This window comes from Mirounga leonina, unplaced genomic scaffold, assembly GCF_011800145.1.
Source record: "Mirounga leonina isolate KUSES-001 unplaced genomic scaffold, KU_Mleo_1.0 Mir_53, whole genome shotgun sequence".
Lineage (NCBI taxonomy): Eukaryota > Metazoa > Chordata > Mammalia > Carnivora > Phocidae > Mirounga > Mirounga leonina.
In genome coordinates, this window is record NW_023270807.1 from 90,114,759 (window position 1) to 90,141,954 (window position 27,196).

The following is a 27,196-nucleotide window of genomic DNA, read 5'->3' on the forward strand; positions in this document are numbered from 1 at the left end:
AATTCTCACCAAAACTAAAGAAGAAGCCAAGCAAGTTCAAAGGTTACACTTCCTGTTAGACTACTGAGTTGCTACCCATTTTACAGTTACCATATCTGAGATAGTGGCAACTCTAAAAAGACCAAATATGTAATTATGCTATGGGTGCAGGAATGGCCCCAGAGTAAACAATAACCTGACTGCACAATAGGTGAAGACTAGAAACACATGTTATGCATTACTAAAACCCACCAACATCTACTACAGCACTATACATAGAAGGTACTTTTTCAGTTATTATCCCGAAAAACATATCACCCCAAACTTAGTGGCATAAAAAAGTAACCATTTAATTCTGCTCCCAGATTCTGTGGGTACTGCAGGGACAGCTTATATCCGCCCTCTGACCTCTGGGGCCTCAGCTTGGAAGAATCAAGGATGTCTGGTGGTGACTCAGTGGTGGGGAGCTGGCACTGTCTGAACACGTGGTCACTCAAATGGGTCGGGGTCAATGCCAGCTATCAGCCAGACACAGGCCTCTCCATGGAGCTGGAGCTGCCTGGGCTTCCCTTCAGCATGGTTGTTGGGTTTTAAGAGTAATTGTCCCGGGGCACCTGGGTGGCTCAGTCGTTACGTGTCTGCCTTCGGCTCAGGTCATGATCCCAGAGTCCTGGGATCGAGCCCTGCATCGGGCTCCCTGGTCAGCGGGAAGCCTGCTTCTCCCTCTCCCACTCCCCCTGCTTGTGTTCCCTCTTTCGCTGTGTCTCTCCCTGTCAAATAAAATCTTAAAAAAAACAAAAAGCGTAATTGTCCCAAAGAAAATCAGGTGGAAGTCCTTAATGATCTAGCCTCAGAAGTCACACATGGTGACTTCTCCTGGAGTCACAGACCTGCCCCATTTCAAGGAAAGGAAGCATAGACCTCCATCTCTCGATGGGGGGTGGGGATGTAGCAAAGTCACATAAGGACAGCATGTTGGATGGGAGATAATATGGCCATTATCTTTGGGAAAGAAAATCTGCCACAAGGATGGACTAATCAACGAGCGACTAAATGATATCAGTAATGCACATCAGCAATTCTCTCAAATAGTTGAACTCTTCCTTGAGAGCACGGTGTGACCGCACTTTCCCATCCTCTTGAGGTTAATCAAGGCCTGTGATTTGCTTTGGTCAATGAAATATGGATGGAAGTGACTTGTGTGACTTACTGCAGGAAGCATGTAGAGTTGATCCTCCTCATTCACAGATTCTGTATGTGTAAGTTCACCAACTTGTTGGTCTATATTTAGAACTCCAAACTCAAGGCTCACAGCACCTTCTTGGTCACTGGTGGACATCTGCATGTGGAGAGTCGTGAGAAATTCCAGCCACTGTATGCACACGTTCCTAGCTGGGGTCAAATAAGGTGGAGCTCTGCCTTCTAGTTTCAGCTCCCACACAGTAAACAAGTGTCCTCTTTGCAGTCTATTTAGTTCCATGGTTTTTTGTTTTTTTTTTTAAAGATTTTTTTTTTATTTATTTATTCAACAGAGAGAGACACAGCGAGAGAGGGAACACAAGCAGGGGGAGTGGGAGAGGGAGAAGCAGGCTTCCCGCTGAGCAGGGAGCCCGATGCGGGGCTCGATCCCAGGACCCTGGGATCATGACCCGAGCCGAAGGCAGACACTCAACGAATGAGCCACCCAGGCGCCCCTAGTTCCATGGTTTTTTGCACTTTTGTGCTTCTTGTTGATTTTGTTGCTTAAAATGGCCTCGGAACAAAGCGGTGAAGTGCTGTCTCCTTGCCTGAGGGGCAGGAAGGCTGGGATGTGCCTTTTGGAGGAGATATGTGTGTTGTATCAGCTTCATCAAAGTCCGAGTTACAGTGTTGGTGATGAGTTCAATGTTCATGAACCAACAATATCTACTAGATAAGGTATCTTTATCCAATAACACATATAAAACAAGGTTATGTAGTGATTGGTTGACAAAAATATTGTGACCCGAGGCTCACAGGAACCTAACTCTGTATTTCCTCTAGAAGCAATAGTTCAGGATTCATTAATTCAATGTTCATGGCGACTTTATTTTTTTTTAAGATTTTATTTATTTATTTGTCAGGGAGAGGGGCAGAGGGAGAGGGAGAAGCAGGCTCCCCACCGAGCAGGGAGCCCGATGCGGGGCTCGATCCCAGGACTGGGATCATGACCGGTGCCCAAGGCAGACGCTTAGCCGACTGAGCCACCCAGGCGTCCCTCGGGGTGACTTTATAGAACAAAGCTGCTGCAAAGAATGAGAACGGGCTGTGGTCACTGCTGCAGGGCTCTGCAGGCTCCCTCCCCCGCTGGGGTGAAATGGAGGGTACCTGTCCTCAGAACCGAGCCCCATGGCGCCACCGCATGTGCTATAAAGCTTCAATAGAATATCTTCTGCATAATGTCACACAAACATTGATTAAATATGTGTTATTAGAACAATTCTAATTGTTCTAATAATCAACAAGATTACTAGCTAGATTAATTATTAATTAATTAATTAATCAATCATAAGAAAACTAGCTAGATTATTCTGACATATGGGCATAAAACTTGAGCCCTGTGAATTTCATTAAATTCATGCTAACCGGAATTCTATTATTCTGAAATAACTCCTTTTCCTTCCCTCCTTCTGTTCTTGTACATGGCTAATTATCACCTTATAAATATAGATAACTCAGCTGAGTCACCTGCTGTTACCTTCATTAATTGTACATTCCACACCCTATTAAATGAACGCCTCCAAATTTAGCCTCAGCTTTTCTACAAAGAAAATGCTCACCACCACCCTCCCCACCAAAGAAGGCATCGATAACTCTAAAAGGTACTCTGCAGATGAAAAGAACAACAGGAATCTTAACAATATAAATTATTTCCTTTTCTCTTAAAACTTTCTGCAAAGTAAAATTATATTCCCAACTTTGCAAAGTCACCTAAGCAGTGGATCACATGTGATAGAAGTTAAAATAATCAGGCTGTTTTTAAAAAAACAGTCAAGGGCGCTTGGGTGGCTTAGTTGGTTAAACGACTGCCTTTGGCTCAGGTCATGGTCCTGGAGTCCCGGGATCCCGTCCCATGTCCGGCTCCCTGCTCATCGGGGAGCCTGCTTCTCCCTCTGACCCTCTGCCCTACTCATGCTCTCTTTCTCTCTCTCTCATTCTCTCTCTCAAATAAATAAATAAAATCTTTTAAAAAAAAGATTTAAAAAATTTTTAACAAAATAAAAAATCAGTCAAAATTCATTATTTAACCTTCACCAAAGAATTCAAACTTAGCTCAGCATAATAACAGATTTGATGTAAATACTAGTGAGTGCCATGTGTCCATAGGCCACCGCCCACTTGTTAGGGCAGGGAAGGGGAAAGGAAAAAGAGAACATCAATTGATTTAAAAGCAGTAGAATCACACAATGGGATAGTCTTCAGCAATAAAAAAGAATGAAGTGCTGATACATGCTACAACACGGATGACTCCCAAAGACATTGCACTACAAGAAAGATGTCAGTCACAAAAGAACACATACTATATTCCACTTACATGAAATGTCCAGAATGGGCAGATCCACAGAGATAGAAAATAAATTAGTGAATTACTGGGGCACCTGGGTGGCTCAGTTGGTTAAGCGACTGCCTTCGGCTCAGGTCATGATCCTGGAGTCCGGGGATCGAGTCCTGCATCGGGCTCCCTGCTCGGCAGGGAGCCTGCTTCTCCCTCTGACCCTCCCACCTCTCATGTGCTCTCTCTCTCTCTCATTCTCTCTCTCTCAAATAAATAAATAAAATCTTAAAAAAAAAATTAGTGAATTACCTCCTAGGGGCTGGGAAGTGTTGGAGATTGGGAGTGACTACTCAATTGTATGGGGGTTTCTTTTTGGAGTGATGGAATGTCCTGGAATTGGTGATGGTGGTTGTACACCATACTGAAAACACTAAAACCCACTGAATGTACACTTTAAAGTGGTGAATTTTATGTTACGGGAATCGTATTTCAAAAAAACCTTTTTTTTACACCAGGCACACAACAATAAGATGCCTACAATCAAAAAGTCAGGTGATAACAAGCATTGGCAAGGGTGTAGAGAAACAGAGTGCTCACAGCCTGCTGATGAAAACCTAAAAAAGTACACCCACTTTAGAAAACAGTCTGGCTGGGGCGCCTGGGTGGCTCAGTTGGTTAAGCGACTGCCTTCGGCTCAGGTCATGATCCTGGAGTCCCGGGATCGAGTCCCGCATCGGGCTCCCTGCTGGGCAGGGAGCCTGCTTCTCCCTCTGACCCTCCCCCCTCTCATGTGCTCTCTGTCTCTCTCATTCTCTCTGTCTCAAATAAATAAATAAAATCTTTAAAAAAAAAAAAAAAAAACAGTCTGGCTGTTCCTCAAAAAGTTAAACATCATGTTACCATTTGACCCAGCAAACCCCACTCCTGGGAATTCACTCAAGACAAATGAAAACATGTCCATACAGAAACCTGGACACAAATGTTTGTGGCAGCATCATTCACAACCCAAAGCTTGAAACAACTCAAATGTCCATCAACCAATGAAAAATATTTATCCAATGGAATATTCTCACCACAAAAAGGAATGAAGCACTGATACATGCTAAAACATGGATGAAACCTGAAACATTTTGCTAAGTGAAAGAAGCCAGCAATAAAGGGCCACATGCTGTATCTGATATGGTCTGTATGCTCTCACCCCCCCAAAACTCACGTTTTGAAAACCAAATGCTCAATGTGATGGTATTAGGAGGTGGGCCTTTGGGAGGTGATAGGTCAGGAGGGCAGACTCCCTCACGAATGGGATTATTGCCCTTATAGAAGGTGGGGGAGCTGCCTTGCCCCTTCCACCCTGTGAGGACACCACCAGCAGTCTGCCACTGGGAGAAGGGCCTGCTCCGAATTTGCTGGCATCCTGATCTTGGACTTCCAGCCTCCGGAACCTTGAGAAATAAGGTTCTGTTGCTTATAAACCCTGAGAGTGTGATATTTTGTGATATTTTGTTACAGTGGCCTCACAGATTAAGACACTGCATTGTTTCATTTATATGAAATGTCAGAAATAGCAAACCTATAGAGACAGAGGGCAGATTAGTAGTTGCCTAGGGCTGGGGGATGGGGAATTGGGGCGCGATGGCTAAAGAGTATGGGGTTGTGGGTGGGGGGAGAGGTGATAACAATGCTCTAAAATTTATTGTAGTGATGGTTGCACAACTGTGAATATACTAAAACACTGAATGGTACACATTAAATGGGTGCATTTTATGGTGTGTGAATTATATCTCAATAAATCTCTTAGGAAAAATAAGGAATAAATCTAACCAAATAGTTTCCAAGGCACTAGAATCGCTCTACCCCCTATTTCTCTGCCCCCCCTTTTACCTCCCTCCCCCCAGCCTGATAGTTCTAGTGCGACCAACTCGCGGGTTCTGGGATCCTTTTTAGGCAAAGGTCAATAAACCAGGACAGTTGAAGATTCTCTCTAGGCATGACTGTAGCCCCATCTACCTCCTCCCGCGAGGGACCCTGATGGATGTTGGGCACCTTGGACACCTTCTAGGTGTGAGTAGAGGCTCACGTCCCTGCCTGGGCCCCGGATCCAACTCGCGCATGGAGCCCTGGGCCCACGGGGGTGCCAGAAGGTACAGCCAAAGTCCCAGTCTGCAGCCCGCCCACCTTCCCACCCAGCGAGCAGGCGCCCTCCCGCCTTCCCCTGAGTGCACCCAGGCTGCAGGCCTGGCTCACGCCACTCCCCGGGGCTAGTCGAAACCGGCTCCCTGCCCGGGTGGAGCCGCGGAGAGGTTCCCAAACCGGTTACATCAGAAACCCCGCAAGCCAGTTGCTGAGTCCTCCACCCCCGACTCCCACAGCGGACACCTTTGTGCGCCGGTTAATTTAAAAACAAGGGCGGGGGACGGGAGGGACTCCCAAAGGAAGCCCGGGCGAAGCGGACCCTGCAGTCCTGTCTCCGGCCCTCACCGCTGCAGGGGCGGAGCCCGGAAGGGGGGCGCGGCCCCGCGGGAGCTGCCCGAGTGGGAATCGGGGGCGGGCTCGCGGTCGCAGCGCCCCCTCCCGGCCCAGGGGCGGACGGGCTCCGGCGGACTCGGTCCCCCTCACTGCGGGGAGGAGGGGCGCGGGTCGGCGGGGTGACCGGGGCTCCGGGCAGCGCCGGGGCGGGGACTCGCGGCCGGGCAGGCGGGCGCGGCGCGCACTCTCAGCGGGGCGGCCCCGTCCTGCTCCTCTCGCCAGCCTCTCGCCAGCCTCTCGCCCGCCCCGGAGCGTCGGCGCCGCGCATGGCCGAGGTGCTGGAGCCCGACCCCGCGACAGCCGAGCGCGCGGCGGCCCAAGCCGTGGAGACGCCGGGCTGGACGGCGCCGGAGGACGCGGGCCCCCAGGTAGGCGCCTCCCCCGGGCGCGGACGGTGCGGGCCGGAGCGCGCCGGGTGATTTGCAGTGGGGCCGGAGGGCCCCGCAGATTTAAGTAAAACGTTCAGTTTTTAAAGTTGTCTGGGTCCCCAGCTCCGTTCCTGCCCAGATGGGGAAATTCGGTCGGTTAGCCATAACCCTAGTAGGTTATGGCTCCATCTCCATCTCAACTGGCCACATCTCGGTTTCTTTTGAGGTTAAAAAAGAAAAAGGAATTGATCAGGTCCCAGAGCCCGCGGTGGGACCCTCCTGCCCAGAGGACGGAACGGATGCTAGGTCTTACCGACCCCCCGACCCCTGCGTGGGGGCGGAGGCCCCCAGCGTCTCTAATCCAAGGATGGGAGCCTCGGGGAAGGGGCGCTGCCAGGTCCTAAGGAACCAGAACCAGGGGTCCATCCCAGGTGGACCCGAGATCAAGGGACCTGTACTGTTGCCTTTCACGTCCTGCCTTTTTAGAATTGCTTCCCTCAGTCTTCTCTGTTCCATTTTAGCCCGGAAGTTATGAGATCCGGCATTATGGACCAGCCAAGTGGGTCAGCACTTCCGTTGAGTCCATGGACTGGGATTCAGCCATCCAGACTGGTTTTACAAAGCTGAACGGCTACATTCAAGGCAAAAATGAGAAAGGTGAAGACGATTTACCTTACATATATTGTGGTTGAGTCCCCTGGTTTATCTTGCGTTTTAGGTTATTAAAGAGATATACTTTAGAATAGAAAAATGAGATCATCGAATACTTAAATGTTTGAAGACAGGGACTCTGCTCAGGACCCTTAGCAGAGTCTAGAGGAGGGTAGTGCTTTTCAACCTCTATTCTTGTCTGTTTCTGCTGGATGAACTGGGCCTCTGTGTAACTGGTGTTAAGTCCTTTTGATGGCTAATGCTTCGAGGTAATTTGGTGACTGGTAGGTTAAGAGTGATCAGGAGGCAGGAAGGTACTAAGAACCCAAGATCAAGGGTCTCAAGACATCTGGTTCGGGCTCTGACGCTATTTATGTTTTAGCTGGTCACTTAGCCTGTGGGATCTCAGTTTCCGAATTGTAAAAAAAAAAAAAAAATAGGCTGGACTATACGAGCTCTAATTTTCCCTTCCATCCCTAAAACTAGAATTTATTAACCAAAAATAGTAGTACAGAAAGTGTTTAATGCGGCCAGTGGATAATTGAATCATTCTGCCCTTATTTTTTAATGATGAAAATTATCTCAAAGGTAAATTTTATGTCAGTAGCATAATGTAAGTCAGGAAACTCAGATCAAAAAATAGTAGATTAAGTTTTAAAAGTAGTCATAAATATGCTAAATCTGCTTTGATGGTCTTCTCACGGTATTTAAATATATTATTTTATGGTCCAGAGATGAAGATAAAGATGACAGCTCCAGTGACAAGCTATGTGGAGCCCGGTTCCGGTCCTTTCAGCGAGTCTATCATTACCATTTCCCTGTACATCCCCTCTGAACAGCAATCCGATCCGCCCAGGCCTTCAGAGTCAGATGTCTTCATTGAAGACAGAGCTGAAATGACTGTGTTTGTACGGTAAGTGGTAGATAATTTATAGCCCTGCTGACTGCTAGTTTTCCTCGCCTGCTCTCAGCTGAGCTCCTCTGCAATTTCAGCAGGCTTTTCACCCTTCCGTAAAAAAAGAGGTCTAATGCATTTTGTGGTGTTTTCCTCCTGGCTCAGTTTTATGTGTTCCTAAGGGTCTACTGCAAGATATAATTAATTCACGTAATGAAGAGTTTGTTGCATACCTTCCACAACTAAGACACAATGCACATTATTCTCAACCTGCCGTTGAGGTAAACCTGAACAAGAATCCTAACACACAGTGCAGGGTACTCCTCCTCCTCCCAGCTTCTAGGTTCTGATAGCCCCGGACTCTTCCTGTGTTCCCCAGCCCGAGGGATGTTAGCTGCTTCCTGCAGTCATTGCCTCTGTTCATCGAGTGGTTCCTTATACTGTTTCAGGCTTCCGGTACCTGTTTGACACATTCTTAAATTCTCTCTGCTGAAATCTAAAACACACACAGAACATGGTAACAGTCTCATACTGGTGTTGCTTTGTTCCTTTCTCTCCTTCTTGTCACCACCCACCTGCTAAAGGAATCTGTCTGTCTCTGTTTCCACGGGCTCCTCAGACCACCACAGTCTGGGAGAGCCCATACCATCTCCTTGGGGCTGCCCTCGTCACCCTCAGCTGTGCCCTTGCCTTTGGCACGTGATGGCAGCTCTTGTCCGTGTGACCCCTGCGGCCTTCGTGTATTGACCCATCTGTTCTCTTGATGCTGAGCCATCCTGTTCAGTCTCAGAAAGTCACTGTCTTGCCATTCTTCTCCTCCTGTTCCTCTCTCTCACCCAGGAAGCGCTGTTGATGCCCCGCATTGACTCCCATGTCATAGCAGACTTGCTCTGGGTGATCTGTTTATAAAACTTCAACTACGTGTGTCCAGTGACTCTCAAAATTTAGTGTCTCCAGCCCCGATTACCCTACTTACTGGACATTTCCATGGGAGGTAGGTGGGGATCAAACTCAACAGCTCTACAAATGAGCCTTCCCTCAGTTCTCAATGTATGTGAGCAGTGATCTCTTGCCTGTCTCAGCAAAGGGCTTCGTCAGCCAGACAGCGTCCCCAGCAAGGACCTCAAAGGCCACCATCAGTGCACCCATCCCTGACAACTGGTTACCAGATCCGGTCCAGGCTCCTTGGAAATGATCCATGATTCTGTTCCCTCTCCCCTTCCCTGTGACTTCCTCAGGTCCTCATCCTCTAGGAACCACACCTCAGTCATTTCTGTGTGCCCCAGTGCTTGGCACAGTGCCTGACACTCAGTAGGTGCTCGGATGTCTATTCTTCTCAGGTCTTGACTGCTCCACTTCAGTGGCCTCCCAACTGCTGGGAGTAACCTGCCCACCATTCTCTTCCTCTCATGCTCCACACGGGAACCCATGGTCTTTCTTACCACCACAGCAGCAAAACAAAACAAAACAAAAACCCCACCCCGTGACTTCACTAAAAATCTCTGTGACTTTCCACTTGCTTCAGGGTGAAGTTCAGACTATTCACAATGCCTTTTATAATGTGGCCCAACCGTGTCTCCCCACTAGCTACATTCCATTGACCTTCCCACCCTTCCCTGAGCAGCCCGTGTTCTTCCACATCTCTCTTTTTTTCTTAAGTTTTTATTTCAATTCCAGTTAGTCACCATACAGTGTCCTCTTAAGTTTTACGGGATTCAGCACTTCCCTCCATCACCTGGAGCTCATCATGACAAGTGCCCTCCTTCCTCCCCATCACCTGTTTCACCCATCCCCCACCCACCTCCCCTCTGGGAACCACCAGTTTGTTCTCTAGAGTTAAGAGTCTGTTTCTTGGTTTGCCTCTCTTTTTTTCCCCCTTTGCTCATTTATTTTGTTTCTTAAATTCCACATGAGTGAAGTCACATGGTGTTTGTCTTTCTCTGGCTAACTTCTTTTGCTTAGAATAATACTCTCTAGCTCCATCCATGTTGTTGCAAATGGCAAGATTTCATTCTTTTTATAGCTGAGTAATATTCCATTGTGTATATATATAGCACATCTTCTTTATCCATTCACCCATCTATGGACACTTGGGCTGTTTCCATGTTTTAGCTGTTGTAGATAATGCGGCTGTAAACATCAGGGCACATATATCCCTTTGATTTAGTATTTTTGTATTCTTTGGGTAAATACCTAGTAGTGCAATTGCTGGATCGTAGAGTGTTTTTTTTGTTTGTTTTTAACTTTTTGAGGAACCTCCATACTGTTTTCCAGAGGGGCTGCACCAGTTTGCATTCCCACCAGCAGCGCCCTTTCTCCACATCCTCGCCAACACCTGCTGTTTCTTGTGTTGATTTTAGCCATTCTTACAGGTGTGAGGTGGTATCCCATTGTAGTTTTGATTTGCATTTCCCTGATAAGTGATATTGAGCATCTTTTCATGTGTCTGTTGGCCATCTGTATATCTTCTTTGGAGAAATGTCTGTTCATGTCTTCTGCCTGTTTTTTAATTGGATTTGTTTTTTGGGTGTTGAGTTTTCTAAGTTCTTTATATATGTTGGATACTAACCCTTTATCGGACATGTCATTTGCAAGTATCTTCTCCCATTCTGTAGGTTGACTTTTAGTTTTGTTGATTGTTCCTTTGCTCTGCAGCTTTTTATTTTGATGTGGTCCCAGTAGTTTATTTTTGCTTTTGTTTCCCTTGCCTTAGGAGACATATCTAGAAAGAAGTTGCTGTGGGCAATGTGAAAGAAGTTACTGCCTGTGTTCTCTTTTAGACCTTATGGTTTCAGGTATCACATTTTGGTCTTTAACCCATTTTGAATCTTTTTGTGTATGGTGTAAGAAAGTGGTCCAATTTCATTCTTTTGCAAGTTGCTGTCCAGTTTTCCCAACACCATTTGTTGAAGAGACAATCCAATATCCCATTGAATATTCTTTCCTCCTTTGTCGAAGATTAACTGACCGTATAATCATGGGTTCATTTCTGGGTTTTCTATTCTATTGATCTAAGTGTCTATCTTTGGGCCAGTACCATACTGTTTTCATTATAGAACTTTGTAATATAACTTGAAATCTGAAATTGTGATGCCTCCAGCTTTGCTTTTCTTTTTCAAGGTGGCTTTGGCTATTCGGGGTTTTTTGTGGTTCCATACAAATTTTAGGATTGTTTGATCAAGCTCTGTGAAAAATGCTGTTGGTATTTTGATAGGGATTGCATTAAATATGTAGATTACTTTGTGTAATATAGACATTTTAACAATATTTGTTCTTCCAATCCATGAGCATGGAATGTCTTTCCATTTCTTTGTGTCCTCTTCAATTTGTTTCATCAGTATTTTATTTATTTTTTTAAAAGACTTTATTTATTTGAGAGAGAGGGAGAGAGTGGTTGAGAAAGCAGGAGTGGGGGGAGAGGTAGAGAGAGAGGAAGAAGCTGACTCCCCACTGAGCAGGGAGCCTGACTCGGGGCTCAGTTCCAGGACTCTGGGATCATGACCTGAGCCGAAGGCAGACGCTTAATCAACCGAGCCACCCAAGCACCCCTTTCATCAGTATTTTATAGTTTTCAGAGTACAGGTCTTTTACATCTTTGGTTAGGTTTATATCTAGGTATAAAGCTGGTTTTTGGTGCAGCTGTAAATGGGATTGATTCCTTAATTTCTCTCTCTGCTGCTTCATTATTGGTATGTAGAAATGCAACAGATTTCTGTAAATTGATTTTATATCTTGTAACTTTACTGAATTTGTTTATCAGATCTAACAGTTTTTTGGTGGAGTCTTTCAGATTTTCTATATATACTATCATGTCATCTGCAAATAGTGAAAGTTTTACTTCTTCCCTGCCATTTGGATGTTTTTTTGTTATTGGATTGCTGTGGCTAGGACCTTCCACATCTCTTTACCTGTGACCTCAGGCAGGTTCCTCAGATTTTCTTGCCTGAAGCTCTTCATCTGTAAAATGTGTATAGTTATAGTACCATTTCATAGGGTTGCCATGAAGACTAAATGAGTTAATTTCTCTAAAATAGTTAAAATGTGCACCTTACCTTAACTACTAGTTCTAGCTCTTTCTTTCTCCTCTTCCTGGAGCATCCACTTTCGTCCTTCAGGACTTGGATGAAATGGTATCTCCTCTGTGATGCCTCCCTCAGTTTCTCCAGTTAGCTAGCCACTCTGTTCTTCTGTTATTCTAAGTTATAGTGATAGAGGTACAAACTGTAACTTTCTCAAGAATACTGCAACATGGTACTCTGTTCATACCCTGCAGCTCCTAGCAAGGCAGGTGTGTGGGAAGAGAATCATATGTTTGTGTATTGAATAAAGCTGTGAGGGATCATTGTAGAACAATATGTATTCGGAGAACAAAGGATGATTTCTAACTAGGGGGTTCGAGATTTGATTTCAGGGCAGAAATAGGATCTGAAAACAAGTTTCCTTAGGCAGAACAGACTATGAGTTGGCTCTTCATTAAGGAAATAATAGATTTAGGAGGCAAATATTTCTTAACACATGGTTCAGAATTATCATTATCAGTCAACATTCTGAAAATTAGAACAGTTTTATCAATTTATCTTCAATGTTTTGTTTCATGTACATGTGTGTATATAGATTCCTATACTATTCGATGAGGATTTAAAAGATACCGCATGCTACGAACAATTCTAGATGCCTCATGAACACCGCTGAATCAAATACACATAGTGTGTACCCTTGAGAGCTTACATCTTACCTGAAGAATGGTAGGACTAAGCTTTTCCATTGGCACATTGATAATACAACTTATGCTAAAGAAGGTATATTGGGAATATTCGTGATTTTCTGTGTTTCCTATTCTTAACTTTCAAAATCAGATTCATCATATTTACATGTCAGCAACTTAGCTAGGTCTGGGTGTTGCCATAATTTAACCTGAGGATAGTTTTGTTTATATACTTGGAAATCTATACTTAAACTTTTATTCTCTTTTCCCACTTTTTATTTAAATCTTTTGACTGTCTTTTCTTCCTCATCCCCATAGCAACCTCCAAACTGGCTCCTTCCCTCCAGTCTCTTTTCCATCTGTCTTTCCCGGATCCTAAGAAGTTACTTTTCTGCTCAGCATCCTTCAGAATAATCTCAAAAGGCCTTGAGATGACATAAGAGATTCTTCTTTCTGGCTCTGACTCACCTTTCAGAGCTCATTTTGTGCCTCACTATGAACATGCTTTGTATTTTTGAACTTCTGTTCCTTTTCTTCTCCTTCCCCTTTTCCTGCTCAGCAAAGCCATCCTCCATTCCAGACCCAACTCAGATGACATCCCTTACCCCTGATTCAGTCATATCCTCGGGGTTCCCAAGCATATCGATCCTGTCTCTGTTAAATCTCCTCAGGCTGTATGTAAAGAGCTGCCAAAATGTTCCCCTCTTCCAGTAGACTATAAATTCATAGGGTCGAAACTCTACCATATTCATCTGTGATGTGGCACCTATCTTTTTCCCAAGGAGAGGAGGGGAGGGGAACTGTTCCATAGAAAATTGGAAGTCTGAAAGGGAGTCTTCTAAGGGGGTTTCAGTATGGTCCTCTGACTGGCAGCATCAGCATCATTGGGAGCTTGTTAGGAATGCAGATTCTCAGGCCCCACCCCAGACCTCCTGCATCTGCATTTTAGCAAGATTCCCAGGTGATTAGTATGTGCTCGTGAAAGTCTGAGAAGCAAGAGTTAGAGCACGAGATGGTGAACGTTCCAAGTCTGCTTGCCAGCAGCTGGGACATGTGCCTCCTCGTGGGTCCCCTCCGTGTGTGGCGAGGTGGTGCTGAGAATGGGAACCAGAGGAGAGGAGGTTGGCTGCTGGGGGAGGGGGGACTGGGGGGGCTCGGAAGCTGCACTTGATCCAGCCTCATCGTGTCAGCTTCTGCTCCCCTTTTCGGACTGACATTTACATCAGCGTGAACATCATTCATGATTATTTACTTTCTCCTTCTCAGGGCTTTCGACGGATTCTCTAGTGCTCAAAAGAATCAAGAACAACTTTTGACATTAGCAAGCACTTTGAGGGAAGAAGGAAAAGTTTTCAATGAGAAGGTTTACTACACCGCAGGCTACAACAGTCCTTTCAAGTTGCTTGATAGAAATAATGAAGTGTGGTTGATTCAGAAAAATGAACCCTCCAAAGAAAATGAATGAGAAAAAAACCCGAGGAAGTTCCATTGCTTACTGTAGACATCAACACTACCTACCCGCAAAATGCAGGTCTAGTTGCTCTACCGGAGTGAACTGTGATGAACTGAGCTTATTTCCAAGGTGCCTTTTAATGCTTGAAGCTTTATCTAGATACACAGGGAACAGGGGACAGTATTCTAGAAACATGTGAATCAGTCACAGCTCTGGGGGAGTTTATTTCTGTGAGGTTCCCGGGAAGTGTCCTGTTACTTGACCCTTCTTCACATCATGTTGCCTTTTTCGACTTGGATTTGTGTCATTTGGATATTATCCCCTCCAGATATTATCAATAAAAATGCCAAAGAGGTATCCTATATGGCACGGCTAGGCTGTGAAGCCTTGCGAGGTGAAGTTCAGTTGAAAACAAAAATCAGATTCTTTTGCACCTGACCCTGTCACATTCTTTGTGGGCTCCTCTTCCCCATCTGCCCAACCGTCCTCACCACAACAGAAAATTCCCACCATACCCAAAAGGGTCGATAATATTTCATGGCAAAGAACAAATTTATGAAGTTAGGGACTTCTATTCCAAAACTCAATAAAGGCATGTTCTTTCCCGAAGGCATGTATACAAACATGTAATTTTAAAATTCACACCGCTTTTAAAGTATTTCATCTAGTGGGGCGCCTCAGTGGCTCAGTCGTTAAGTGTCTGCCTTTGGCTCAGGTCATGATCACAGGGTCCTGGGATTGAGCCCCCCATCAGGCTCCCTACTAGGTGAGAGGCCTGCTTCTCCCTCTCCCACTCCCGCTGCTTGTGTTCCCTCTCTCGCTGCATCTCTCTCTGTCAAATAAATAAATAAAATCTTTAAAAAAAAATAAAGTATTTCATGTCATTCTGGAGGTCATATAAAAATGATTATAGTTGGGCACCTGGGTGGCTCATTTGGTTAAGCGACTGCCTTCGGCTCAGGTCATGATCTTGGAGTCCCAGGATCGAGTCCCACATCGGGCTCCCTGCTCAGCGGGGAGTCTGCTTCTCCCTCTGCCCTCCCCTCTCTTGTGCTCTCTCTCTCTCATTCTCTCCCTCAAATAAATAAAATCTTAAAAAAAAAAAAATCATTATAGTTATTGAAAGGATGAGTTGCCATAAAATCAAGCAGGTTGAAATCTGTGCCTAATTGTGTCCTGGAGATGTCAGATGTAACTGGGGCCCAAGGATGCCAGAGCACCTGGCTCTGGGGGTCCCAAACCGACCAGGTTCGGCCACTCACTGCTGACAAAATCCAAAGGCAAGGATATGAGAGGTGGTGAAACGAGAGGAATTTATTTCAGTGAGGCCAACACTGAGACGACCGGGGACTAGCGTCTGAAGACGATCTAACATGCTGAAAATACTTCCAAATTTATATAAGGACAATGTGGGACAAAGGTAAGTAAAGGTCAGGTCAATCATTGTCTTGCAGTCAATCACATGGGGTCTTTCTTGCTTGAGTGGGTAGTTCCCATCAGGGGGTACTTGGCCCATCTGGTCTTTTGCCTGAGTTAACAGATATGCTGGAAAGAATCAATTAGAAAGCACAAACTGAGGTCAAAACTGGGGTAGCTGAAGTCCTCTTCCACAGAGAAGAAGCCTGTTGTGGGAAAGGCAGTAACTACCGTGGCCTCCCAGAGCATGGTGGTTGGAGGACTGAAGGAGAAAAGCAGATTGGTGCTCAGTAACTTCCCAACAATGCAGCTGCCTGTGAATGACACCAGTTCCGGTTCCCATCACTGTATGTGGTTAAGCAGAGAACATGTCATCACTTCTAGAGAAGATTATCCAATGGTAAGAGGATGGAGCCAGATGACGCTCTAAGGTCCCTTCAACCCCAACATTATGTGATATCTCTTAAAATTAACCTCCCTAACTGGGATATCTATAGTGAGCATAATCCTAGGTCCCCCTGGACCCTTCTATAGGACAATAATTCCCATCTCTCCCTTGCCCGGATTACTAACCTGGATAAAGACATACCTATAGTTAATGGTTTCCAAAGCTAACTAACACTTCAGGATTACCTTCTAGGTGCACCATTCTAAGTGTTTCACCTGAATTACTACATTCAGCCCTCAGAGCAACTCTCTGTGCCACATTTTATCAGCTCCATTTTGCAGATAAAGACGTGGAGGCACAGAGATGTTAGGTAACTTGCTCCAGATGAAACTGTAAGAGCAGAGGCTAATTGGAGCCCAGGCAGTCTGACTCCTGGATCCATGCGTTAACTGGTAGGCCCCACTGGCAGACGGCAGAGTGCAGCTTTCTCAGGTCACGAGTGGCTGGGATCATATGGAGCCGTTCATCCTGCATAGCCTATGTGCATAATCAATATGATTATGACCTCAGAGCTACCTTCTAGGTTGTAATTTTTGATACAAGACAAGCTAGATTTCTGGCTTTGAAATTCTTATGGATATAAAATTTTAAAATCTCAGGCAATTATTTTCCAAAGGCATTTGCTCGCCTTGTTTATTTATTGGTTCTTTGCCTTTTATGCTTGCCAAAATGAAATCAAATTTCTTCTTTAGCTCATATATTAAAAAAACCAAAAACCGGAGGACCCCTTCTAGCCCTCCTACTAGAATGTCCACAGTACTAGCCTCTGCTGGTATGAGGTAAATATTTCTAATATTTACTCAATAGTTCTATACAAATAGGCATCTCTTAGGCAATAAATTTCATTTTAAACAAGAGAAGCATATTTCTGATGATCAACATCTAGCTGTAATCTGAAACATGTTCAAGAAGAAAATTGCTTTTGTACCATTCAAGTCCAGGATATCTCATTTTCCCCTTCTCTTCCATAAATCATAAACTAAAACATTTTTCAACCCTAAATCAATCCAGAGAATATTTCTCATAGCAATGAATCAGTTATTTTGATTACATGGCTGGCACTGACTACCAAATATCCCTTATGTCTTCTGTGGAGATTGTTCTTCTCTTATCTATAGCAAATTTATGTGTAGACTGTTTTCTAAGGCTAAGGCTTCCACCTTTGCTGTTGGTATAACTCTTGCTCCATCAATTAGAATTAGCATCTCTCCTCTCCTCTCTAGGCTGTCTTGCACCACACGTTCCAACCACGTTCCAAACACTGAACCTACCAACAAATTCTGCCTGATCCTCCTCACCACCCAAAATTAAATCCTAGTTACCCCCTAGACTTTTATGGGGGGCAATAATTCCCATCTCTCCTTTGCCTGGATTATCCAATTTCTCTGGAAAGAACGATCAAATGTCTTCCTTGGAGTTCTAGGTTTTAAGGCGGATCTCAGGCGAATCATGAGAGGGATTAAGGTGGGCAGTCCCCCACCCACCACTGCTTTCCACAGAGCTATCCACCATGTTGATGTGTCCGTCCATTTTTCATAAGATTATCTTTTCCAGAGTCTGAAAACAATCCATTTAAACTCAGTGCATTCATACCATCTTTTCTAATTATCACTTAACATTTCTCCCTAAATATTTCACTGGAAGGCCATTTACTTTCCTTCACTCTTGAAGAAGTCATGGTGGCATGTCTACCATGTTGCAGGCACAGCACTACGCATGGGGCTGGGACATGGTGGTGACAGGAACACTCGCTCGTCAACAACTTCGTAATTATCCAACCCCACAACACCTTTCGTTCTTCCATTCAGTCCTCCTTCCTGAATGTCCTCGTGGGTTTATGTTCCAGAAAGGGAGAGAGTGTAAATGAAATGAGGGTCTGGGATGGTGGGTGGCGTGGCCAGGGGCAGCAGACGTCACACAGCAGGGACAGCCCAGGCCTCTCTGAGGAAGAGACATTTGAGACTAGGGGGGCGAGAAGGGGCCGGTCAGATGAAAGCCTGGTGGGTTGTGGACATCTTGGGCAGAGATGACCGGGTCAAAGGAAGAGGCCACCTTCACTATTCAGAACAAAAAGCTGCATGTAGTGATTGCTGAGCAAGAGAGACAAGAGAGAGCTATGCTTGCAGTCTCTCTGGACAAAGAAAACTGCTGACCTGGTACAGGGCTGTAGGAATTCCGTGCCAGGGTCAAGGGTTAGCGGACTTTCAGAATCCCCTAGGAATGGAGCTTTTGTTGTGGGGTGCGGTCAGAGTGAGGCTGCTGCTGAGCCTGATTTAGGAGGCTGGTTTAGAGGTGAGATTACTGACATGAAGTTGTCCTTGATCATTTCTGGTGCTTATGTGTAACAGTGGCCAAAGACCAGTCATTTCTTTTCTGGGACCTGGGAAGGCAAGCACACACAGGTGTGCTCCTCAGATCCACCTTCGAGAAAGGACCAGCTACCTGGCTTCGAGGGATGTGGCCAGCTGATGTCTCCAGCTGACACTCTTTTTGGGGTCGGCGGCAGATTCAAGATAAGGACACATTTTTCTCAGGTGTAGTGAGCCTATGCCTGAGCAAGGCAGTGGGAGCTGACAGTCTGCTGTTTTCTGGCATCTTCCAGCCGAAGACTGAGCAAGGTGGTGGTGCAAGAAGCTAGCTGTTTCTGCCCAACTCAGGCCCCTTCTGAGTAAATAGTCTTCGCTCTGGAGCTCCATGGTGGGCTGGCAGAGCCTTCACCAGATCTGTCATGAAGCCTGACAGCTCCCCCCAACCACCGTCTCACTTTTCCTTTCTGCTTTCAGAGACTGTTAACTTTGTCATACATTTTTTGTGCTCCTAACTCCATCCCAGGGTCAAACCAGCATAACTGGGATCAGAGTGGCCCACGATCACGGGCGGTAAGAGCATCTTGACACTGGGTCACTCCCTGCCTGGCTGGTTAGGAGGCTCACATCCCTGATGGACGGGCAGTGCATAGACAGCTCCTGGCATAAGAGGGCTGTCTAGTTATTAAAAGTTTAGATGGAATGACCTACTTCTGGAGAAGCGTACAATGGCTGGTAGATGATTCGGGTGTCTCAAATATGGGGTGGGGCTGGATAATGAGTACAAGGGCAATAGACTTGAATGGTTATTACTAACTTGAATTGATGTCCTTCAGGTGGATAAGGAAAAGCTGAGGTCAATTAACAGACAATTTAAAACTAAGTGTGAGAGCCAGAGTCTCTTTGGGAACTTGCTAAGAAGCCCTCACCTCATGCCGAAGTTAAGCAGAAAAAGCTGAAGGTCAAGCACAGGATTTGATGGTAAAAGTAGTAACCACCAAAAATGTTCAACCAGGGGAGCCTGTGTGGCTCAGCTGGGGTGTCTGCCTTGGGCTCAGGTCATAATCCCGGGGTCCTGGGATTGAGCCCCACTTTTGGGGGGGCTCCCTGCTCAGTGGGCAGTCTGCTCTTTCCTCTCCCTCTGACACTCCCCTGCTCATGCTCTCTCTCTCTCTCAAATGAATAAATAAAAATCTTAAAGAAAAAAAAAAAGTTCAACCAAACCAGGTTTGTTACACCAAGGCCAGGACTAAACCTGGATAATGAGAAGGGGACAGCTGGTGGATGCCCCCAACAATTTTGACTCCCTGAAAGTTTCTGAACCTTCTGGGCCTGCAGAAGAGGCTCAGCCTTTTCCCATTAAGAACTAGAATCACCCACTCCCCCTTCTCACACCATAACAGGAGGAAATGCAATATTCAGAGAGATCTGTCTCCATAAGGCAACAGGTGCCCCTAGAAGCTGACGTCCCTGTTTCCCAGGCCTGTACCCAAGGTGAAGTCATAGCATCACCTGGCTGGGGCCGTGCCAGGCCCGATGAAGGCAGAAGTGGATAACCCGCCTCAGGTACTGCAGAACCTAGCCAACGCCCACTGGCGGGGGCCAGGATTGTGCCCTGGCACCCCAGTTCCCCAGGTGCTCAGTCAGAAGACTGGATAAGGGAAAGCTTACTGGCTTGGGGGTATCACTCAGGATACAGGATTTAATACCATGAGAAAAACTCCAGAGGATGGTGCAAACTCAGGGCTTTAGGGTGGGTGGCTCCTAGAAGCCTGGAAGAAGTGATAGAAATGTTAAAATGCCTGAGCTGCCGGGAGAGATAATAGGGGAAGGAATGCAAAGCTCACAGAAGAGCCCAGGCTGGATAATTAGCTGCAGCAACAGGCCCCACCTGATTTTTGTCTTAATCTGCTAGGGCGGCGTAACAAACCACAAAGACTGGGGGGCTGTTAAACAACAGAAACTTGTTTCGGACAGTGCTGACAGCCAGGAAGCCTCAGATCAAGGTGTTGGCCAAGTCAGTGCCAGCTGAAGGCTGGCTTCCTGGTTGGCAGACCGCCGTTTTCTCACTATATCCCCACATGGCCGAGGGGAGGTTGGAGGAGGTCATGGGGAACATACCACTGCCACCTGACCCCAGAGCTGGGCCCAGGCAGTTGGAGGCTCTGCACCCCCATCCCTGTCGGGGGAATGCGTGCTCCACTTGCCCTCCCCGCTCCTAGAAGCTTCTGCGAGGACACAGCTGTGGGATGGAAATGGGGCTGGGGCTCAGTTCAGGCTTCTAGGCACAGTCGTGCCCCCTTAGCTGCAGGGGTTACATTCTAAGACCCTCAGTGGGTGCCTGAAAACACGACAGTACTGAATCCTCTATGTACTGGTTTTTCCTATACGTACATACCTATGATAAAGTTTTTATTTATTTATTTATTTATTTATTTATTCATTTATTTATTTATTTATTTAAAAGATTTTATTTATTTATTCATGAGAGACAGAGAGAGAGAGAGGCAGAGGGAGAAGCAGGCTCCCAAGGAGCAGGGAGCCCGATGCGGGACTCGATCCCAGGACCCTGAGATCATGACCTGGGCCGAAGGCAGACGCTTAACCATCTGAGCCACCCAGGTGCCCGATAAAGTTTAAATTTATAAAAATTAGGCACAGTAAGGAGTTAACAATAACCAATAATAACATTGAAATAATTATAACAGTATGCTCTACAAAAGCTATGTGAATATGGTCTCTCTCTTTCAAAATACCTTATTGGACTGTACTCACCCTTCTTGTGAGGACGTGAGCTGGCAAAATGCGTATGTGACGAGATGAAGCGACGTGAGAGACACAGGCATTGTGAGGAGCGCTCGGCTACTCTGACCTGGTGGACATACTTCGCAAGGAGGAGATGCGGTTCCCGGGCTCGCAGCGGAAGCCGCAGAGAAGGGGGTCCACAGTAAGCTTTTGAGATTCTGGGGGGCAGGTGCGGAAACCTACCCGTCTTGCAGCACCTAAGACAAACCTCCTACGTTCCCTTGTTTATCAAAACTGCCGCCTACCAATATGGAGCGGTTTACCTTTGGTCTCTCCCTGCCCTCCGCTTTCGGGGACCAATTTCAGGTGACACCCGGGATGTTCCTGAGCAAGTTGTGAACCAACAGGAGGGTTCTTTTTCTTCTTGTGAGAACACTAAGCCCAACTTGAGGGCTCCTCCTTATGACCTTACCGAAACCGAATTATTTTCCAAAGGCCCCATCTCCAAACAACAGCCACATTGGCAGCGAGGACTTCATCGTGTGAACTTGCGGGAGGGGACACAACTCGTCCCATAGCAATTATGTTCCATGGGAAGGCCCAGAGGACCCGCCGTTCGGCAAGGGGCACAATTACATGCCCCTGGAAAGGCACAGGAGCCAGGTGTGTGAGCAAAACCAGGTTGCTCAGCGGCGGCTGTCCTCTGCACTGGAGGCCGGCAGGACAGGTCGGGGAGGGATCTGGCTCGCCAAGGCAGCAGTGTGGGTGATGAGCAGACTATGACGAGCCCAGGTGGCAGCACTCGTTGCAGAAATCAGGGAGCGTTGATCATATTGACCACTAAGGTCAAAAGGGCAGCCAAGGGGGCCTATCCTGTAAAGTCTTACGGAGATGGTTAGTAGAACATGGCATCTGGAAGGACACAATAGATGGGGTAGCCAACAAGGGTAATGCTCTTTATACATAATCAAAGAGAGCAGGAATGGATAAGCAGGGGGCTGAGATCACCCCTACCACCGCCCCCCAGCCCCCACCCACAACACTGATCTCTTGCCCAGTTTCCAGAGTTGAGTCTCTTTTCAGACTCAAAACTCACTGAAGAGGTGGTTGGGTTCCCAGGAAAAAGGTCCCCGCAATATTTCAGTAAGCGTGCACACTAATGAGTCCCCCAGTATTTTTCTAAAGTGACCTGTGTCCATTTACGCAGGTGGCTGTACCCTGGAGACACAGAAATACCCAGATATGCTGGGGTCCAAATTGACATTGGATGCCCAGAAACCTAGGGTGTCATCATAGTTCCTCTCCCCCATTAAAGTGGGAGCATATGGAGGTTAGAAAATAAATGGAGTTCTAATCAAATTTTGCTTCCACTTGGTCCCCTGGGCCTGCAGACCGACCACCGGTTATTGCCTCAATCCCTAAATGTATAATTAAGATTGACATACTTGGAAGGTAGGATAACCCCACATTGATTCTTTGACCGCTAAGAAAAGAGTGTAAGCTTCTAACCCCCCTCTTCCTGAATCAAAAACAGTATTCCCTTGAGCAATGTTTTTAAATACCCCCAGGTGGACACCGACTTCTAGCTGTGATGGTGAAACAGGAACCAGACATCGAAAGTCCATAGCACCTGACTCAGATCTCAGAGAAGGGTGGGGGGTGGGGGTGTGTGGAAAGGTGAGTTCAATGACTGTCCAAGCTTATGGTTTCAAGGCTATTTCTAAACAGCAAAGCAGGGAGGGGGAAGCCAAACAGAGACCACTAACCTCACTGAGTTGAGAAGACACAGATCAGTGTTAGGGGATGCCAAAGTGAACAGAATTAGTTCAGCAGCATAGAGGCATAGAGGATGAAGAAACACACACACACACACACACACACACACCTATGTATCTGCAGCGAGTCCTCTTAAGTTCTTGGCCAAGCACTCATCTGTGAAGGTATAAGAAGAAACTACCCAAGCCATGAAATGAACAACTGGAAAACAGAAAAAGAAATGATTCACAGATCATATTTCAGGCTGGGAACAGTTTTTGTTTTTGTTAGCAAGAGTGGAAATAACTCATAATGTGTGGGGTATCAGGTAGTGCCCTCACAAGGGTATTACCTTAGTAATGAGGTTAAACTGTCTAAACCAAAGACTTTTCTGGACCTCCCCTAATGATGCTTAAAAGCAAGCCTTGAAAGGATCAAACTAATTCCCAGAAACTTGGCTGCGCACCGGAATAAAGCCTAATACTATTTAAAGGAATACAACAAACTCCCTCTACAAACAACCGAATTCCCAACATTCTATAAAAAAAAGTTTAGAAAACTATACAAACAGAAAATTATGACTCATAATTAGGAGGAAAAAATCACTTAGGAACAGACCTAGATGTGACAGATAGGAAGGAATTAGCATAGCCCATGTGATCTAGCAGACCTATGCTATTGGAGGTGTCAGTGGTGAAAAAAAAAGCAATGTAGAATTTATGACAAGCCCCAGGGAGAGAATCACAATGCAGGTCCCGGGGTTCCTGAAGCAAGGCTTGCTAACTGCAGGAGAGTATGACATGCTTTTTAAAAATAGCTTCAGGGGGCGCCTGGGTGGCTCAGTTGTTAAGCATCTGCCTTTGGCTCAGGTCATGATCCCGGAGTTCTGGGATCGTGCCCCACATCGGGCTCCCTGCTCAGCGGGAAGCCTGCTTCTCCCTCTCCCACTCTCCCTGCTTGTGTTCCCTCTCTCGCTGTGTCTCTGTCAAAAAAAATAAATAAAATCTTTAAAAAAAAAAAAAAAGCTTCAGGTAGGCTGCGGGGCCCTGGGAGAGATGCAACCATGAGACCCCATGTGATGATGTGTCCGGAACTGCCCATCTTACCTAGTTTCTGTCATAAAGTTGGTAGGACCAGTAGCAGTTCGTCATGAGATAGAAATGATACATCCAGGAGCAATCATGAACAGGACCAGAGTACATAAGCAAGCTGCGTGAGCAGGTCACCCAAGCTCCCATGTCATCATGGTTGCACCCAACCGTCCCCCCTTCCCTCCCTCTGGTTATTTGGAGGACATGTATGATAGCTGAAGGAAGAGGGAAAAGCTTAAACTTGGCATACTGATGACTTGGCTTACTCTTGAGGGTGCAAGATGAATAGGGACAACAGCTGGATTACACCCTCACTCAGGGGTGATGATGAAAGACAACTTCGGGGAAAAAATTTCCGCGATCTTTCTGAAAAAAAAATAAATAAATAAATAAGGCCATTTTTGATAATGGACCTGGTCATTTACTTTGCCAGGGAAAAGGTGAAATATACCTGGAGTCATGGCAATGGCAAATGGCCTGGCCAACGGGTCAGGAGTTTGGAGAGGGAAAAGAAAAAAGGATTACTGAGACAAGGAGGTCTGGGGATAGAGGTACGTGGATGGACATATGGGAGCAGGGACAGAGCATGAAAAGCACTGCTTCAGATGTTAATGCCTTGTGTCCAGGGTCCAGCAAGCAAGAAGAGTCACCATCTTGTCAGGGCTAACTAACCTGGAGTATAAAAGGAGGTAAGCCTGCTATTACGTGATGTGTGGAACTGAGGACACCCACTTGCGGCACCCCTTATACTCTTTGCCCAGTTGGAACTGTGAATGGACAAGTGTAGCAACCCTAGTCCCAGAATGGTTTGATTCTCAGGACCTCAGAACCCTCACGAATGACAGCTTGGTTCACACCATTAGGAAAGCCAGCGAGAGGAGCAGAGGTGGCAGTTGAAAGTAAAGGACACGGAGGGGAGGATGAGTATCAGATGTGGCCCCAGGCCAATGGCAGAAAGGGCTGTAGTTGGTCCCACCATGCTCCTTTTCTTCTCAGGAAGAGAAGGCCACCAAAGCCCTGGAGGAGTGGCTCTCCATGTTTAGGGGTGGTGGGGAGAGGACCTACAAGGTGCAAGGGGAGGATCGTGGCAAGCATGGAGATGTGCCACTTAGATCTCCTTTCAAGACTTGCCAGCCAGCTGCAAATAGTGTGGTTGGTTGACAGCCTCTGTTGGCTTCATCAGGGGCCACCTTAGCTTTCAAGCTGAGGTCATACTATTCCCAAATCAGAAAGGGTTGGTGGCCAATGATCACACTAAGTAGTGGAAATTGAAGGCACGCTCTTCTCAGCGTGGCCTCTTAACCAAAGACCAAGCAAGGCAGTGGTAAAGGACCTAGCTGTTTCTGTCCAACACCGGGCCCTCTAGGGAGCCATCTTTCCCCCAGAGTTCCCATAGGTTAGGCAGACGTGTAAGGTCAGTACTGCAATCTGACAGCTCTCCTGGCCTCATCTTCCTTCTTCCCTTTTCCTTTTAAAGGTGTTACACTCCAGTAAAGCCTTAGGCATTCTTCATGGTCTTGGTGTCTACTTCCCGAGCTAGCACAGAAATACAGGAACTTTTCAGTAAAGGCTCTGAGGTGGGAAGTAGCTTCTGCTAAGGGACAAAAAGGAGTAAGGCTAGACCCTTTGAGTGAGGGGAACAGTGGCAGATCTGAAAGGCCCCTGCAAGGTGTTAGAATTCTAGTCTGATGGTAATAGTCTTTGAAGGGTTTCAAGCAATGGAGGGCTATGAATTGTCTTTAAGAGCTTATTTTATATGGCAAATTAAGAGTGACTGAAGATGCACCGTAAAGACAAGACCAGGTGGCAAGCTTTTCTAAGAGTCTGGGTAGGAGACAACAGCTTGGACCAGAGAGGCAGCAGGGGAACTAGTGAGAAGTGATTGGATTTGTGAACTATTTTGGCAGTATGGTTGACAGGACTTGCTGAGGGTTTCGATGTAGGTGAAAAGGAAACAGGCCACAAGAAGGAACCTAGATTTGGGGCCTAAGCCATAGTGTGTAATGCTTTTAATTGATAAGGTAGAGATGTGGGGGGGGGGGGGGGGGCAGTACATATATATATATATATATGTATGTATGTATATTTTAATACTATGGGATTAGATGTAGTCAACAAGAGTGTAGAAGGCTAAGAACCAAGGCAGGTCATACCATTCTCCTTATAAAATCTTCATTGTTTCCCAATACCACAGAACAAAACCCAAATTCCTTGGGAGGACATACCAGGCCCTCTACATTCTTGCCGGAGACGACCCTTCCAGTTTCATGTCCTACTACGTTTTCCTAGAGACATTTTAACTACCTGGCTTCCTCTAAACACTTGGCCTCTGCGTCTTTGCTCGTGCTATCCCCTTCATTTGGAGTGTCCTTCTGCCAGCTTCCCCTGCTTGGTGAAACCCTCCTTATCTGTAAAGTCTTAGTTCGGGTTCAACATCAGTCCCTCCCCCCATCTACCTAGTCAAAAGCAATGACACTTGGGGCACCTGGCTGGCTCACTCAGTAGAGCATGCGACTCTTGATCTCAGGGTTGTGAGTTTGAACCCCACATTGGGCGTAGAGAGGGCTTAAAAAAAAAAGCAAGGACACCTTCCTCTGAGAACCTTATCCCTCACTTATCCCTCAACTGCAAGTGAGTGGAAAAATGACTTACCCAGTGTGCCTAGAGGTAGATAGCCCAAGGCTGGTGCAGTGGCTCTAGAGGTAATCAATGGACCAGGCTCCTTTCTCCTCCACCTTCCACAACATGTGGCTTTCAACCCATTGGTGCTGAAAGGCTGGAAGAGTACGGCTTCTCTTCTCGCCTCCCATTCATTCAAGGAGAAAGGGAGAAGGGAAGCCATGAGAGATGGGGCTGGCTCCTGTATCAGCAACCTTCCTGGAGATTTCCAGACTACTGCTCATGTCTCATTGGCCAAAACTGTGCCCTCCTGACTATAGGGGAGGCTGTGAGGTACAGTGTTTTGGTTGGGTGCATCACCAGCTTGAATCAATGTCAGGTGTTCCAATGGTAAAGGAGAACACACAGCGGGTCAGGTCCCAACAGGGTTTGCTGTGGAGCCCATTCTTCCTTTTCGTCTGACACGTTTTACAGGACAGCTGGCAGTGTGTGTGTCTTTTTTACTAGATCTGAAGCCTCTCAGCCACATTTTTTAATCCTAGGACTCCCTCACCTTTACCTAGCACATTAGAAGTATTTAATAAAGGGCTTTTTTTCATTGCCAAACAAATGACTAGATCGCTCTAGTGCTTTTCTATGAGTAAAGGCTTGCTTTGTGTAGAAGGTAGTTTAGAGCAGCTCATTGAAAGAAACTATATTACAGTAACTGAATAGCTTATTACAGA

At 46.2% G+C, this 27,196-nt stretch overlaps 1 protein-coding gene across 1 annotated transcript; it reads left to right on the plus strand.

The window, feature by feature from the left end:
- Positions 1-6,187: 6,187 nt before the first annotated feature.
- Positions 6,188-14,789, plus strand: HEBP2 (heme binding protein 2). The gene is made up of 4 exons (XM_034990774.1): positions 6,188-6,387; positions 6,909-7,044; positions 7,771-7,951; positions 13,905-14,789. Exons 1-4 carry the CDS (start codon positions 6,286-6,288, stop codon positions 14,101-14,103), a joined length of 618 nt encoding a protein of 205 aa, XP_034846665.1. The 5' UTR covers positions 6,188-6,285; the 3' UTR covers positions 14,104-14,789.
- Positions 14,790-27,196: the final 12,407 nt, after the last annotated feature.